This window comes from Dendrobates tinctorius, unplaced genomic scaffold (assembly GCF_039654945.1).
Source record: "Dendrobates tinctorius isolate UK_male_01 unplaced genomic scaffold, ASM3965494v1 ptg000254l, whole genome shotgun sequence".
In the NCBI taxonomy this organism is placed as follows: Eukaryota; Metazoa; Chordata; class Amphibia; order Anura; family Dendrobatidae; genus Dendrobates; species Dendrobates tinctorius.
In genome coordinates, this window is record NW_027361921.1 from 8318965 (window position 1) to 8337277 (window position 18313).

At 45.0% G+C, this 18313-nt stretch overlaps 1 protein-coding gene across 2 annotated transcripts in view; it reads left to right on the plus strand.

The window, feature by feature from the left end:
- WIPI2 (WD repeat domain, phosphoinositide interacting 2) overlaps positions 1-14420 on the plus strand; it is a 205890-nt gene extending 191470 nt beyond the window's left edge. For both annotated transcript variants that reach the window (XM_073558131.1, XM_073558132.1), the window contains one exon: positions 13775-14420. In XM_073558131.1, the coding sequence (XP_073414232.1) occupies positions 13775-13887 (113 nt within the window). In that variant the 3' untranslated portion in view covers positions 13888-14420. The remainder of the gene's footprint in view (positions 1-13774) is intronic.
- Positions 14421-18313: the final 3893 nt, after the last annotated feature.

Below are 18313 nucleotides of genomic sequence, written 5' to 3' on the forward strand. Positions count from 1 at the left end.
GTCTGGTAGTGCAAATTTCCCAGATTTATAAACACACAGCCTCCTGTAACCTTGTGCTAAAAAAAACAGCAGCCATCAGAGGCGTAGCTACAGTTTCAGCTTTGGGGGGGGGGCTCAAAATCTGAGTGGGCCCCTAACCAGATAATCCTGACTTACAGCTACATGGCACACCCTAATTGTGAGTAGGGGAACATCAGCAGATGACCGCGCTGTGATTGAAAATAAATCCATATACAAAAACAAACATTGGTATTACTATATCTGGACCATATCGTGGTAGATACCAGTGCTGCAGACCATATGAGAGATCACAGTACAGCTATAGATGGTGACTTACCACTGACATTCTTTCTGGTGGAGTCGTTCACTTTTCCCATCTTTTCCATCTGGCCCAGACCGACATAACAACTTCTCCAGCCAGGACTCTGCTGCAGAGATTACAACAACAACACATCTGACTTCTTACATTTCCTGCACCGTCCCCATCTATGCCCAATGTGAGCAAACTACTCATTCTGCTGAGCCGCTGGTGCTGTATGTGTCTCTATTACTGCATCTGCTATTTGGTACATTAAGGCTGGGTTCACACGTAGCGGAATTCCCGCGGACATTACCGCAAGAATTCCGGAATTCCATTCCGCGGGGAAATCGCATTTTAAATTTCCGCGATTTTCCCGCGGAAAAACTAGCATTTTGCAAGCGTAATTCGCTTGCAGAATTGCTAGCGTTTTCCAAGCGATCTGTAGCATCGCTTGGAGAACTGATTGACAGGTTGGTCACACTCGTCAAACATAGTGTTTGACGAGTGTGAACCAACTTTTTACTATTGAGGCTGCCTATGCGGCATCAATAGTAAAAGATAGGATGTAAAAAATAATAATAAAAAAAAAATATTGTTATTCTCACCTTTCGACGTCCCGCGCAGCCTTCCTGCCTCTCTCCACACTCCCGGTCCCAGTAATCCTTTGCGACAATTACCGCGATGACGTCCGTTCTGGCGGGATCGCGACGTCTCGCAGTCATTCGCGATGACCGCGAGACTTCGCGATCCCGCGAGAACGGACGTCATCGCTCGCAAAGGATGACTGGGAGCGTGGAGAGAGGCGGGAAGGATGCATGGGACGTCGGAAGGTGAGAATAGCAATATTTTTTATTTTAAATTCTATTTTTTACAGGGATATGGTACCCAAAGCCCGGAGGACAGTCTCCTCTCCTCCAGACCGTGGGTACCATCCGCAAATGTTCTGCTTACTTTTCGCATGGTGTGCACAGCCACATGCGGAACAATGCAATCCTATGGGTGCGGGATCGCCGCAATTCCGCAAAATTAATGAGCATGCTGCGTTTTTTACCGCAAAGCGATTCCGCCGCGGTAAAAACCGCAGCATTAGCACAGCATTGCGGAATCCCAAAGGAATGCATGGGATGCTTATTTTTCGCATTTTCGAGGCAAAATCGCGCGGTTAAAACCACCGCGGAAATGCGAAGAAAACCGCCACGTGTGAGCTCAGCCTTACCGTGCTCCTCTTACCGCCCCACATAGTAATGCCACCACTGTGCCCATTGCATAGTAATAATGCCGCCTTCGTGCTCTTTAGATAGTAAATTTCACCCTAAAAATATTAATACACCATCCTAGTGCCCGCCACATTTTGTCCCTAAAAAGTAGTAATACCCCATATGCAACTTTGATGGTCACAATACTCTGAGTGCTCCTATAATAGTAATGCTTGTTAAGTGCCCACTTAACATTTAATAATGTCACCTGAGTCCCCCCCATGTACAGTAATAATGGCCCCTGTATCACAGATTCGAGCAGGCAGTCATGTGACGACTCTTTCGGCTTCCCTCAATTCTCTTCTATTGAGAGAAGCCAAATCTTTCTAGAGGACACATGCCCATAGCAAACTTGGGGTCCATGACAGTCTGATAACGCCAGTGATATTGGGGGCTCATGCAGCAGGCGCTCCCTGTCATGATTTGGCACTCTGCAGTCACATAAAGTGCAGACATTTATTCCAAGCCGTAATAAACTTTATAATAATAAATTGCTTATTATTAAATTATTAAAGCACCACTCCAGCAGGGTTTTTTTCCCTAACAGCTGGAGTGGTGCTTTAAGCTCAAGTCCCTTGCCCCTGTCATAATATACTCATCCTCCGACGTATTCAATGTTTTTTTGCAAAGCTCCAGTCCCGCGGTTCGAACTTGAAAGCGCAGCTTCTGACTGGCCAGAAGCTAGAAGCTATGTCACAAGCGCTTAATGTAAGTCTATGAAAGACAAAGAGGCGAGAACGAGGCTCTCATAGACTTACATTGATTCGAGACCTCTGCTTCACTCCACTGGAAAACACTGGAGCAGCAGACAGGTCGCAAACTGCAGGAGATGAAGCCGAGCGGCTGTGAAAATAGATGAAAATGCCGGAAGGTGAGTATCAGACAGTCGATAGAGGTCTTGGATTTTAAGGCGCCACTCCAGGGTAAAATAAAAAAAATGCTGGAGTGGTGATTTAAAGGGAATCTGTCACCCCCCCAGGACGTGTATGACCTATTAGTATATGACACCTCCTGATGAAGTAGCAATGAAACGTGCGTTGGGGCAACGGCGTTCATACAGACTGATTTTACCACACTGTAAATATTCTATACACTTCCTTTCATTTTCCTACCCATGTAATATTACTTTACTTTCTTAAAGGGAACCTGTCACCAGTAAGAGATACAGCCATCACCTTTCAGGGCTGATTTTCAGCATTCTATAATGCTGCACATCTACCCCCCCAACCTAACCTGTAGGAGAAGAAGAATAACATTAATTATACTCGCCTGCAGGGCGGTCCAGTCTGATGGGCGTCGCTGATCTTGGTCCGGCGCCTCTGATCTTCTTATGATCCCCGTCCTCCTGCTTGCTTCATGTGGATAATGGATCCCTTAGTCATCCATACAATCTGCTTGGTACAGTGCTCCTGCGCAGACATTCTTCTCTGCCCTGTCGAGGGCAGAGGAAAGTATTGCAGTGTGCGTGCAGGAGTCGGGCTCTTTGACCTTTCCCGGCACCTGCACACTACATTACTTTGCTCTGCCTCCAACAGGACAGAGAAGTACGCCTGCGCAGGAGCACGTTGCCGAGGAGACACGTCATCCACATGGAAGCAAGCAGGAGGGTCATTGCACTTGATGTTTTCTTTGCTTTGCCTTTTGCCCCCGGTGGTCACTGGGATTATAGCAGCCTTTAGCCCCTGATCATTTGACCATTCCCTTTTCCTATATAGGGTCACATGGTCTATGAGCAGTTGTTGGTGTTAGCGTCTTTTTGGGATTCCAACCACTGTGAAGGGAGCAGCTGGCTGAGGTGTGAAGCCACTGCAGAAACCTGGTGAAGTTAGCAGCTGGCTTGAAGGTTGGAGCCACTGCTGAAACTGGTGTTGAACTCTGGCTGACCAGTGTCCACAGCAGAGTGAGATGGTGAAGGTGGCAGCTGGCTCTGAGGTGTCGAGCCACTGCGAAAAGTTAATCCAGTGATGCACTCTGCTGCCTGTTGCTGCAGCAGAGCAAGATAAGTCTTTTTTGTGTTTCCCCTGTTTGTAATTTTCCCTGGTGTGTATTAGTACAGCGGTGGGGCCAGTGCCTGCACCACCCATTTCCCTAGCAAGGGATAGGTGTAGGGTGTGCTAGGGTGACAGGTATCCTGATCGGCGCACGGTGCGGAAACGGCCTAGGGATCGTTAGGAGTGGAGGTACACTGACTCAGGGGAGTGCAGGAGGTCTTCACGTCCCCGTTCCCTATCGCAGGGCCCACCGTTGTAACTGTTGCCCCTTTCCCCATGTCTTGTTGTTTTAGTACCGGCCTGCGGGCTGTGTCACACAGGACTGGTCCATGTGACATTATCACCAACCCTACATTTTTCTCTGGTGAGCCATGGGCCAAGTTCAGACCAGTGAGCAGTTGCTGCTGGCCCTCACTGAGGTTAGTGAGGAGCTGAATGATGTGTTATAGCAGCACCTGCTGCGGAATTATGGGTCTGACGCTTATCTGCCTCATCTAGAGGGTCCATATACGGCTTTGGCGAGGATGTACCGTGGAGTCCCTGCTGGGGAGCAGGACTTGCTTATACAAGCGGACGTACCCAGTCAGGTGGGTGGAGTCGGTGTCCCCATGGTGCTGTCTGGTGTTCCCCAAGGTGAAGGGGTACGTCCCTGTAGTGAGCAGACTAATGATTTAGTCCAGGGCACTGATGCCGAAACTTCTGTACTGTCAGAGAAGCCGTGTTCCTCTGGTCGTGTGGAGAAAGACGACCTGGAAGTGTATATTTCCTCCTCGCCCTCAGAAGGTACTATGACAACAGAGGTGATGGTTGACGAGGTACCTGAGGGCATACCGGTGCTTGTGGACAGTGGAGCAGAAGTCAGACTGGTGGATGCTCATGTTGTCCAGACTCATAGTCTGAGGTGTAAGACGCTGGACAAACCCATAAGCGTCCAGGCCATTAACTCTGTCCCACTGAGCCGGGGGGGGGGTTAAACCAAGTCGTGGAAGACATTGAGCTGCATAGCAGACATCAGGATGTGTCCCAACCATACTACGTCTTGGAGGGAAATCCAGTACCTATCGTTGTGGGCCCCCCTTAGTCTAAAAAACACAACCCGGTCTTAGATTGGCGGACTAGGGAAGTAGTCAGCTGGGAGCAGTCGTGTGAGGGCTGCTGCCTAGGGGCTACTGTCTCTGCCGTCTCTCTACAAACGTCCCCTTCCTCTCCAGTGGTAGCAGCTGAGGTGCTGCAGGAGAGTAGGGGCAAGGCTCAACCCTCGCCATTAGCCAACCCTGAGAGGCACAGTCCTCGTGGTGGAAGGGGTTGGAGGGTGGTGTGAGTGTGGTGACACAGGGGACGCCTCTGTTGTGAGTTCCAGAGAGAGTTCACTGTGTTGTGACAGACGAATGTGTGGAAATAAATGTTCAGGTCCGGAACTGTGTGTGAACGAGCATGTATGGGTGGCCACCAAAAACATCCAGTGGAAGTGTGTTGCGGGGGTCTGGAATTCTCAGGTGATCGGGCCGTATCTGGTGTCGGCTATCCAGGGCCAGGAGACTTACCAGCTGGAGTTACCCACATACTTGCCCATACACCTCTCGTTCCCCACATCGGCGCTTTGGAGATGAGTGGTGCCTCTGGAACATACATTGCCAATACCAGCGGTGCTCGTTTGTCATAAACCTGAAGTGCAGGTAGTTGCTGGGGTGAACTCTGGACTTGGGCATCCCCGCTGTAGGTAGTTCCCTGATGAGGAGTGGTCTTACGGGTCCAGAGGCCCGTCATTAAGGGGAGGTAAAATGCAGTAGTCACCTTTTTTTTTTCTTGCACTGTGGTGGTTTCAGTTCTAGTTTTGCCCCCGGTGGCCATTAGGGTCATTGCACGCTGGTGGTTTCAGTTCTAGTTTTGCCCCCCGTGGCCGTTAGGGTCATTGCACTTGATGTTTTCTTTGCTTTGCCTTTTGCCCGGTGGTCACTGGGATTATAGCAGCCTTTAGCCCCTGATCATTTGACCATTCCCTCTTCTATATAGGGTCACATGGTCTATGAGCAGGTGTTGATCATAGAGTCTTTTGGGGAATTCCAACCACGGTGAAGGGAGCAGCTGGCTGAGGTGTGGAGCCACTGCAGAAACCTGGTGAAGTTAGCAGCTGGTTTGAAGGTTGGAGCCACTGCTGAAACTGGTGTTGAACTCTGGCTGACCAGTGTCCACAGCAGAGTGAGATGGTGAAGGTGGCAGCTGGCTCTGAGGTGTCGAGCCACTGCGAAAAGTTAATCCGGTGATGCACTCTGCTGCTTGTTGCTGCAGCAGAGCAAGATAAGTCTTTTTTGTGTTTCCCCTATTTGTATTTTTCCCTGGTGTATATTAGTACAGCGGTGGGGCCAGTGCCTGCACCACCCAGCTCCCTAGCAAGGGATAGGTGTAGGGTGTGCTAGGGTGACAGGTATCCTGATCGGCGCACGGTGCGGAAATGGCCTAGGGATCGTTAGGAGTGAAGGGACACTGACTCAGGGGAGTGCAGGAGGTCTCCACGTCCCCGTTCCCTATCGCAGGGCCCACCGTTGTAACTGTTACCCCTTTCCCCATGTCTTGTTGTTTTAGTACCGGCCTGCGGGCCGTGTCACACAGGACTGGTCCACGTGACAGGGAGCAGGCATTTTCCTGCTCTCATCCTGTGCTGTGTTCTGCCTCATGACTCCCAGTGGGCCTCTTCATGTGACAGGGCCCGGGGCTACGGCCCCTCAGGCCCCCCAGTAGCTACGCTACTGGTAGCCATGGTTTCTTCTAAGAAACTACATAGCACTCTGAAAATGGTTGAGGCCCACAAAGCAGGAGAAGGCTACAAGAAGATAGCAAAGCGTTTTCAAGTTGCCCTTTCCTCAGTTTGAAATTTAATTAAGAAATGGCAGTTAACAGGAACAGTGGAGGTCAAGATAAGGTCTCAAAGTCCTAGCAAATTTTCAGTGACAGCTGCTTGTATGATTGATTGCTGTAGAGGCAAATTAGAACCCCTGTTTGACTGCAAAAGACCTTCGAAAGACTTGGCAGACTCTGGAATTGTGGTACATTGTTGTACTGTTCAGAGACACCTGCACAAATTTGGCCTTCATGGAACAGTCATCAGGAGAAAACCCCTCCCGCATCCTCACCATAAAATTCAGCGTTGAACGTATGCAAAAGAACATCTATAAAAGGCTAACGCATTTCAGAAACAAGTCCTGTGGACCTATGAGGTTAATGATCAAAGGTATGTGTGCATAAAAGTGATCCAAGGTGTAACGTTTCTCCATGCAGAGCTTGACATGCCAAGGTGAGGAGACTTTTAAGCCGCAAAGCTCCTCTGCGAAATATGCAAATTGTCTCTTCAGAGAGGAAAAAGACTACAACTCTAGTGTCACCTACAGGAATTAGCAATCCTAAAAGTCATTATCAACTCTCTCTCCAAGACTCATTAAGAGAGTCGATGTGACTTTTAGGATTGCTACTTCCTTTAGGTGGCAATAGAGTAGTAGTCGCATTCCTCTCTGAAAAGTTAATTTGGAGAAAAATGGCACAGAATTTCAGGAAAAGAACATCTTGCCAACCATTAAGCATGGGGGAGAATCAATCATGCTTTGGGGTTGTGTTGCAGCCAATAGATTAAAAAAAAATGTCCACAAATTCTTGATGCAAACATAACACCATCTGTAAAAAAAAAGCTGAAGGTGAAAAGAGGATGGTTTCTATAAATGGATAATGATATCTGAAAAGAACACATTGAACCCAAAATCACAAAAATGTAAAGTTATATTAAATAGCCAAATACATGTATGACATGTATGTATGTCACTGCTGGTGTGATATCAACCCCTGAAGAAGGCTGACCTCCGAAACGTGCATTGGGGCTGGCATCATCACCCACAGGAGGTAAAGTTAATCTCTGCACTGCATATACTACTTGTGTAGGACTGGTAGTTATTATCGTATTGAGTCCTCTCCCTATCTGCTACTCACCTTTTATCTCTAACCTCCTCGTTTGGCCTTTCGCAGCTTACTAATTCTTCAACGCATGAAGACGGAAACTCCCTCGACTTGTTGTTCTCTCGGCTTTGTGCAGTGGATGATTTTGCAAACTCCCCTCTCTAACCACAATCTTCTTTCTTTCTCTATCAAGAACTGCCAGGCTGCTCAGGTCACCCCCACTGTCCATACTTATAGAAACATACAGGCCATTAACACCCAGAAACTTATGAAGAACTTGCAGTCATCATTGGCCCCTATCTCCTCCCTCTCATGTCCTGATTCTGCATTGAAGCATTACAATGAAACACTTCAAAGTGCCCTGGATGAATTTGCACCCCCTATAAATATAACACCACAACACAGACGGCGACAACCCTGGCACACCCTGCAAACACGTTTCCTGCAGCGGTGCTCCAGGTGCGCCGAACGTTTGTGGAGAAAATCCAATCTACACAAAGATTTCATCCGTTATAAGTTTAAGCTTAGAACATCTGGCCAATTACTTCAAAGAAAAAATTGACCAGATTCGACAGGAAATTATCTCCCCATCACCTCATACCATACACTGTCCTCCCTCCTCCACTGCATCTAGCTCACTCTCTGATTTTGAACCAGTCACAGAAGAAGTAGTAAGCAGGCTTCTTGCATCTTCTCGCCCAACCACTTGCACCAGTGACCCATTTCCGTCACATCTCCTCCAGTCCCTTTCCCCTGCTGTCACCCCTCACCTAACTAAAATATTTAACCTCTCACTCTCTTCTGGTATCTTTCCCTCCTCATTTAAGCATGCCATCATACATCCACTACTTAAAAAAACATCCCTCGACCAAAACTGTGCCGCTAACTATAGACCTGTCTCTAATCTTCCCTTCATCTCTAAACTCCTGGAACGCCTGGTCCACTCCCGTCTTATCCGCTATCTCTTTGATAACTCTCTTCTCGACCCTTTCCAATCCGGTTTCCGCTCTTTACACTCTACTGAAACTGCCCTCACTAAAGACTCTAATGATCTACTAACAGCTAAATCAAATTGTCATTACTCCATGCTAATTCTCTTGGATCTCTCTGCAGCATTCGACACTGTGGATCATCAGCTCCTCCTCACTATGCTCAGTTCCATTGGCCTCAAGGACACCGTTCTCTCCTGGTTCTCCTCCTATCTCTCTGACCGCTCCTTTACTGTATCTTTTGCCGGTTCCTCCTCCTCTCACCTTCCTCTTACTGTTGGGGTTCCTCAAGGATCGGTTCTAGGCCCCCTCCTCTTCTCCTTATACACTGCCCCTATTGGTCAAACAATCAATAGATTTGGTTTCCAGTACCATCTCTATGCTGATTATACGCTTCTTCTCCTGACATCACGCCAGCCTTTCTAGAAAACACCGGAGATTGTCTAAACGCTGTGTCTAACATCGTGTCCTCACTATATCTGAAACTGAACCTGTCAAAGACTGAACTTGTGTTTCCTCCATCTACTAATGTACCTATACCCGACATTGCCATTTCTGTGTGTGGTTCCACTATTACTCCTCAGCAACATGCCCGCTTTCTTGGGGTCATACTTCCGAGCTTTCCTTTGCCCCCCACATTCGATCACTGGCTCGCTCTTGTCATCTGCACCTCAAAAACATTTCTAGAATTCGACCTTTTCTTACTTTTGACTCTGCAAAAACTCTTACTGTTTCTCTTATTCATTCTCGTCTCGACTATTGTAACTCTCTTCTAATCGGTCTCCCTCTTACCAAACTCTCCCCTCTGCAATCTGTCTTGAATGCTGCAGCCAGGATCATATTCCTCACCAATCGTTACACTGATGCCTCTACCTTGTGACAGTCATTACAGTGGCTACCCATCCACTCCAGAATTCAGTATAAACTTATTACCCTCACCCACAAAGCCCTCCATGGCTCAGCACCACCCTACATCTCCTCCCTTGTTTCAGTATACCACCCTACCCGCGCCCTCCGTTCTGCTGATGACCTGAGGTTAGCATCCTCAATAATCAGAACCTCCCACTCCCGTCTCCAAAACTTTACACGTGCTGCGCCAATTCTTTGGAATGCACTTCCCAGGTCAATATGATTAGTCCCCAATCCTGACAATTTTAAGCGTGCCCTGAAAACGCATTTATTCAGACTGTCCTATTGCCTCAACACATTAACCTAATCTATCCCTGTGTGGCACAGCCAAAAGTTTTACCATAACCAGGTTCCCCGCATCATGTTCCCACATGCTTTATGCATCTATTAGCCCTCTGTGTCAGTACTGTTACACACTTCACATTATGGCTGGTCCATACAATCAGGGCAACTGTTACCACCCACCTTTCGTGTCTGCCTCTTTCCTCATAGACTGTAAGCTTGCGAGCAGGGCCCTCATTCCTCTTGGTATCTGTTATGATCTATGTGATTATTGTTATGCTGTAATGTCTATTGTCTGTACAAATCCCCTCTGAAATGTAAAGTGCTGCGGAATATGTCGGCGCTATAGAAATAAAATGTATTATTATGTCTTAGTGATGCACGCTCTCATAGCTATTTAGTGTCTGAAGAGTGATTATTGTTTTGTTTTTTTTATATGTGCAGCCTCCTATTGTCCTAATCGTGGGTTGTTTTTGGGTTTCACACTTTTTAACCTTGTATGTCATACATGTTTTTGGCTGTTTAATAAAGATTTATATTTTTGTGATTTTGGGTTCAATGTGTTCTTTTCGGATATATTTAATTTTTGTTGAACCCAGTGTTGTCTAATATTCAGTAAGGGGCTATACAATTTTTCTTGTATGTAATATCTTGTTAGAAATGCCTCTTACTTTGGCTACAACGCTTTTGTTAAATGGATAATGATGCTAAACACACATCAAAATCCACAATAGACTACCTCAAAAGACGCAAGCTGAAGGTTCTACAATGCTTCTCACAGTTCCCTGAGCTGAACGTCATTGAAAATCTGTGGCTAGACCCCAAAATAGCAGTGGATGCAAGATGAGCCAGGAATCTCACAGAGCTGGAAGAATATTCCAAAGAAGAATGGATGAAAGTCACACAAACAAGAATTGAAAGACTTTTGGCTGGCTACAAAAAGCATTTTCAAGCTGTGATACTTGCAAAAGTGGGTGTTGCTAGCTACTAACCATGCAGGGTGCCCAAACTTTTGCTTTGGCTCATTTTTCGTTTTGTAAGTTTGAAAATGTAAAAAAATAGCAATATATCTTTTTAGTCTAAAATACAAAGGAAATAATGTGTCTTCTTTAAATTTAGGCCTTAACTATTCACCGTAACAGTAATTTTGACCAGGGGTATCCAAACTTTTCCATGCCACTGTATGTCAGAACTCTAGGTTGCATTCATAAACAGCTCTGAAGGATGTTGAGCTCTAAATTTATGCAAGAAGTGGCAGACAACAGCGTGTTTGCTTAGCCTTTTCCATGAAATAAATACACCTTATTAGATCAATATTTTTTCTAAACATTTCTTTGCCTCATTATTTTTCTCATGGTTTTCGTTAAGACAGAGCTCTTTAACCACTTTCCGACAAGTGCTTCACGTGAAGTGGGTTCATATAGCTTTCCCCAGGCCGGTGTCTGAACAGTGGGGACGCAGGCCCTATTCTGCCCTTATCTATTTTTACATCTGCTGACACGCAGTGAGGTGAACTACAAGAGTTAGGTATCGTCTCGATTGGGGTTCACCTTGTTGTGGTGGGATGGCTTTGGTTTTTTTTTTTTATCAAAGCAATGTTAATTAAGTATCCTTTGCAATTAGCATGTACTTACTACAGAGTGTTTTTTGTTTTTGTTTTTATCTCAGGTTCTGCTTGTTAAATGGCCACAGTGTGAATGCACATCTAAGCATTGCAGTTATACTAACGTGCTCTTACTCAAATTGTTTTTGGTTCTACTAGTAGCAATTGTCATCCCCATGTCTGTAATGGGAAGTCTGTCTTCACTGAGTACAGATTTTACCTGAGTTGTTAACTCTGAGGCTATGTACTCACGTTGCAGTAATGCTGCGGAAATTTCCGCAACATTTACACAACTCCCGCTGTGGGTAAAACGCATGCGAATTCGCATGAGTTGCGAAAATCAAGCGTTTTGCAAGCGTTTTTCGCTTGCAGAATGGTTGCGCATTCCAAGCGATTTCAAGCATCGCTTGGAAATGTGATTGACAGGTTGGTCACACTAGTCAAGCATAGCGCTTGACTAGTGTGACCAACTTTTTACTAAGTAGCATCAGTAGTAAAAGATAGTATGTTAAAAATAATTTAAAAAAATAGTGACACTCTCAACTTCCGACAGCCGCCGGAGCCTTCCCGCCTGTCCGCCACGCTCCCGGCATCTTCCAGTCCCAGTAATGCTTTGCGCGAAGGACCTGAGATGACGTCACGCTCGCGAGAGCACGGCGTCATCAGCGGTCATCACACAAAGCATTACAGGGACCGGAAGATGCTTGGAACGTGGCGGACAGTCGGGAAGGCTCCGGCGGCTGTCGGAAGGTGAGTATATTACTATTTTTTTATTCTGTTTTTTACAGGGATATGGTACCCAGGGCCTGGAGGACAGTCTCCTCTCCCCCAGACCCTGGGTACCATCCGCACATGGAGCGACACTTTACGCATGGTGTGCATAGCCACATGTGTAAAGTGAGCGTTTCAATGCAATCCTATGGGTGCGGAATCGCTGCGATTCGGCAAAAAGAATGAGCATGCTGCGTATTTTTCCGCTATGCGATTCCGCAGCTGAAAAATCCGCAGCATTAGCACAGCATTGCGGAATCCCATAGGACTGCATGGGATGCGTTTTCACGGCGATTCAGAGGCGGAAAAGCGCCACAAAAACACATTTTGTGCACACAGCCTGATAATGACCAATTTTCAGTCAGTTGCAGAAATTAAAAAAAAAAGCTGTAGCTCCCAGAATACAGCGATATAAAAACAATTTTATTTTTTAGAAAATTGTCGGGGATTTCAACTGTTCAGGCACATCAGGGGCTCTCCAAACACACAATGGCGCCCACAGATCATTCCATCAGTCTGCTCTCGAAAATGTCACTCCTTCCTTCCAGAGTTTGGTAGTGTGCCAGAAACTGTAGTTTCTTCCACATATGGGGTGTCGGCATATTCAGGAAATTGTACAACAAATTTTGCAGTCTCTTTTCTCCTGTTACCCTTTTGAAAATGAAAATTTGGTTCTAAAGCAACTTTTTTGTGTGAAAGATGCATTTTTTTTTCCACAGCTCAACGTTATCAAATTGTGTGAAGCACCTGGCCTGGGGGTTCAAAGTGCTCCCCACCCCTCTAGATAAATTCCTTGAGGGGTGTAGTTACCAAATTGGGGTCACTTGTGGGGAGTTTCCACTGTTTATGCACATTAGGGGCTCTCCAAACATGACATGGGCATCTGCTGTCTGTTCCAGACAATTTTGCACTTCAGAAGTCAAATAGTTCTCATATCTTCCGAGCCCTGCCGTATGCTCACACAGTAGTTTTCCACCACATATGGAATGTTGGAGTACTGTGATTTTCTCCTGTTACCCTTGTGAAAATGAAAAATTTGGGGTTGAAGCAACATTTTTGTGGGAAAATGTATGGTTTTCATTTTTTCCTTCCACATTGCTTTAATTCTTGTGAAGCACCTGAAGGGTTAATAAACTTATTGAATATGGTTTTGAGCTCTATGAGGGGTGCAGTTTTTAAAATGGTGTCACTTTTAAGTATTTTTTTTCATATAGGCCTCTCAAAGTGACTTCAAACCGGATGCGGTCCCTATAAAAAAAAAATTTAGTACATTTCGGTGGAAAAATGAGAAACTGCTGATAAACTTCTAACTTCCTAACAAAAAAGTTATATTGTGTTATATAACTATCTAGTTTAAGGGCATAAAACTGATTGGCAGCTATCTGTGTACTTTATGCAGAAGAAACCTGCCAGTCAGCGATGGGGGGGTCTGGTTGGACTACCTGGCAGTAGGTTTACTAGTCTGTAGTGATAATCTCCTGCTGATAAAACAGTGATTTCATAAAAATGACACAAAGCAGCCCAGTAAGTGATACGTAGCTGCAATCAGGGTCTCTGTCTCTACATTTTGCCGCACTCCGTTGTTGGGTAGAACAAATTTGGTGAAATATTTGCTTTAACTGTGTATGTTGTTGGGTCTGAATATTGTGTTTTTGGACATAACTAAAAAATATACACGTGTGCAATTAAAAATGAACACTTATAAGAGAGCGTTTTTCATATTTTCACAGCCTTTTCTGATGAGCTTGGAGCTGTGGGAGGGACCAGCTTAGAAGATGAAACTCATGCTCTTCGACTAGATGAAGACAGTGAAAACCCACCCATGGTGTTGAGAACGGAGTGAATGACGTATCAGTTGTTCCTCAACATAGACACAAAACCGCAAGAAGACATTTTGAAATCTCTTGTGTTTGCTGCTATGGACTAATTTGGGGAAAGATTGAAAACACTTCAAAATTCAGCAAAGTACAAGTGGATTATTTTTAACAGTGGGCAAAATTCTGATATTTTCACTTTCAGTGCAATTTTTAGCTTGTTTGGTTGCCAAAATAAGATAGGATCTGCCGCTTAGCATGTTGCTTTGTGCCAACCAAATTTAGAAAAAAAAAATAGAAACTACTAAACTATTTTGACTTTTGCCACTTTTTAATTAATGTGTACACATATTCTAGTTGTGTGGGTGAGGGTGGCCTAAAGTGGAAAGCAGATGATTAATAAACTGGGGATTGTATGATAACTTACCTCTCAGCTGCTGGTTTTGGTATTGCAAAATTTCTACTTAAGTTGGGTAGTAAAGGTAATTCAACATGTTTTAAAGCTTTGACATTTTGCTCATTTGTGTTCAATGAACCCCTAATAAAGCAAATACATAATTAAGGAGGGTGTACAACAATATAAATAAATGGTTTTCTTCCAAAACAGTGTTACACATGTCCCCAGCTAAGCTGAGCAGGGCCACCATCAGGGCATTACTGCTCTTACTGCTGTATGGGACCCGATGACCAACGGCACACAGGGGGGACCTGCGGGCCCCACCTCTTGTGCTTCTGCTCATCGGGCCCCATCGTGCTGCCGCAGGCCTGTGGCGCACACGCCGGAGCCCGGGAGCTTTCTCAGAGCTGTGCACTGCCTTCTAACCTTGACGGCTGCGCTGACTCCCTCTGCCCTCCCTGGACTTCGTCGCGCCGTCATGTATGAGTACACTGTTGTAGCTAGAATGTATGGGCTCCCTCCAGGTCCTGACTACAGCCCATACATTCTGGTTGTCTCCGTAGTGAATGCGCTATACTGTTTGGGCTCCTTCCAGGTCCTCTCATAAGCCCATACATTCTAGCTGCTTCACTGCTGAAAATCATAGCATGTGTGGGCTTCTTCCAGGTATAGCGTCTACTGTGACAAGAAGAGGAGCTGTGCCTGCTGGGGATCGCTTGTGAGGTAAGTATGAAAAACTTTTTTTTTTTCTTTAGAAAGTGAATTAAATGGGTGAGGGGTGAAAGGTGGGCCGCCAATGATGGGAGGGGGTGCTGCAAATAGATGGGGTGCTGCAGTGTAAATGATGGAGGGGGGGTGCTGCAGTGCAAATGATGGAGGGGGGCTGCAAATGATAAAGAGGAGGACTGTCATTGATGGAGGGGGTGCTGCAAATGATAAAGGGTGCTGCCAATGATGCAGGGGGTGCTGCCAATGATGAAACGGGGGCTGTAAATGATAAAGGGGGTGCTGCAAATGATGAAAGGGGGACTGCCAATGATGGAGGGGGTGCTGCCAATGATGGCGCGGGTGCTGCCAATGATGGAGGGGGTCTGCAAATGATGAAAAGGGGGCGCTGCAAATGATGGCGGGGGTGCTGCAGTGCAAATGATGGAGGGGGTGCTGCAAATGATGAAGTGAGGGATGGGGGACAGCAATTGCATTGAAGGTGGGGGATGGGGAGAGCAAATGAGGACCTGGGGGAGAGCAAATAATGATGAATTTTGAGGATGGTGGGAGTAAATAATGTATTGAATTTGGGGGGAGAGCAGTTGATAATGAATAGAGGGTTTGGGTGGGAGAGAGAGAAGACATGACAATGAATTGTGGTGGAAGGGGCATCTAAATATAATGAATTGGGCGAACAGGAGGCACATTGTGGGGGGTGTTGAGAATGCAGTGACTGGTAATGAATTAGGGAATGAGTACAGGGGCTAATTAATGTATATATTAGGTGAGGAAAATGGCTATTTATAGTTGAAGAATTGGCATATTACATATTACAATTTATATTTGTGTTGGTGGATTGCATAATAACTAAATTATATATTAATGGTGGGTGCACGTTTGTATTCAGATGTGTAGTGTAGAAGAATGGGAAAAAGTGGGGAATGTGCTCTGGAAGCGGGGCTCTAGGTAACTATGTGTTATTTTATGCAGCGACAAGTCCTGGCTGGAAGAAATTATATCTGTCTGCGCTGCATGAAAAAGAAAAGCAAAGATGAGGGATTTCAGCTAGAAACATACCTGGGATGTGCCATAAAGTAGGGATAATGGAGGAAGTGACAAGGAAAGGAGAACGAAAAGGAAAGTAGAAACAACAAATATTAACAAATAGGCTACTAGACCCTTTAGGATCAGATAGGGGAGGTCTCATAATAGCAAAAGGCCTCCCAAAACTCACTGAGCATGGGCAACATGTAAAGTCCCTGGGAGAGAAAAGAAGAAAGAAGGCTAAACAGTCTTAGTCTGCGATATAAACCTATGTGCAATCAAGATACAGCTCTGGCAAAAATTAAGAGACCACTACAAAATTTTCAGTTTTTTGATTTTTCTCTTTATAGGTATATTTTTGAGTAAAATGTAAATTGCTCTTTTATTATATAAACTACTGACAACATGTCTTCGAATTTCCAAGCACTAAATTTTGTATTTATTTTCAGAAAAAGAGAAATGGTCAAAATAACAAAAAAATGCAGTGCTTGCAGACCTCAAATAATGCTAAGAAAACAAGTTAATAATAATTTAGAAACAACAATACTAATGTTTTAACTCAGGAAGAGTTCAGAAATCATTATTTTGTGGAATAACCATGATTTTTAATCACAGCTTTCATGCGTCTTGGCATGCTTTCCACCAGTCTTTCACATTGCTTTTGGATGACCTTACGCCACTCCTGATACAAAAATTTAAGCAGTTCTTTGTTTGATGGCTTGTGACTATCCTTCCTCTTGATTACATTCCAGAGGTTTTCAGTGGGGTCCAGGTCTGGAGATTGGGATGGCCATGACAGGGATTTGATGTGGTGGTCCTTCATCCACACATTGATTGTGTGTGGAATATTGCATTGTCCTGCTGGAAATACCAGTCCTCAGAGTTGGGGAACATTGCCTGAGCAGAAGGAATCAACTGTTTTTCTAGGATAACCTTGTATGCTGCTTGATTCATACGTCCTTCACAAAGATTAACCTGCCCAATTCCAGCCTTGCTGAAGCATCACAGATCATCACCGCTCCTCCACCAAATTTCACAGTGGGTGCAAGACACTGTGGCTTGTACGCCTCTCCAGGTCTCCGTCTAACCATTAGACGACCAGGTGTTGGGCAAAGCTGAAAATTAGACTGATCAGAGAAGATTACCTTACTCCAGTCCTCTATAGTCCAATCCTCATGGTCTTTGGCAAACTTCAGCCTGGCTCTCCTTTGCTTCTCATTGATGAAAGACTTTTTTCTAGCTTTACATAACATGAGCCCTGCCTCTAGGAGCTTGTTACAAACTGTTCTTGCCGTGCACTTCACCCCAGCTGCCATTTGCCATTCCTTTTGTAGGTCACTTGATGTCATCCTGCGGTTGCTGAGTGACATTCGAATAAGATGACTGTCATCCCGGTCAGTGAAAGGTCAGGGTCATTTTCACCCTCTGCCGGTCTGTAGCTTTGTTGTCCCCAATGTTTGCTGTAAATGTAAAGTGCTGTGGAATATGTCGGCGCTATAGAAATAAAATGTATTATTATTATATATTATTTGCTGCTTGACCTTGTATTGGACTGCCGTTATAGAAATTTTAAGGATGGCGGCAACATGACACTCACTGTATCCCTCTGCTAGTAAAGCCAGAATGGAGCCCTTCTTTTCCTCACGCAAGACTTTTCTTTTCAACTCCTTTGGCATGGTTAAAAGTTATTTTTCATTCCTATTACTTTTGGGATATTACTAACCTTGTTTTGCCATCCAGCTTGTCCTATTGCAAGAGGATTGTGAACACCACAGCAGAGTTTTTTTATACTTTCCTTCGTTAAATAAGATTTGGTTCAGGTGATCACCTAATCAGAAGCACATTAAGTAGAATGAGGTGTACTCTGGTTGGAATTTAACTGACACTGGAATGAAATTCAGTATAAAAGGAAAAAGATAGCCAGCTCACCTGTCTGCATGTGTTGTGGGAAGCACGGACCACGTGCAGTCAACACGTAGTAGTCAGAACAAAGTGGAAAAAAAGGTCCACTTTCACAAAAAGTCCAATTTATTGTATAAAATATAGTCCAGAAACAGTAAAATTTACATGAGTAACAAATCGGCTACGTGTTTCGAACAAAAATCTTGTTCTTTTTCACAGCTGCTTCCCATTTGTGTTACCAAACTTTATATCCATTACCCCCAATAAGATCAAATACAAATCACATGGTGTTGGAGAAGAGGAAAAAAAAAAGGGGAGGAAGGGGAAAAAAAGGAGGGGGTGGAAAGGAAGACAAAATGCAAAGGAAAAAAAAAAACAAAATGCACAAACGAGCAAATAAAACA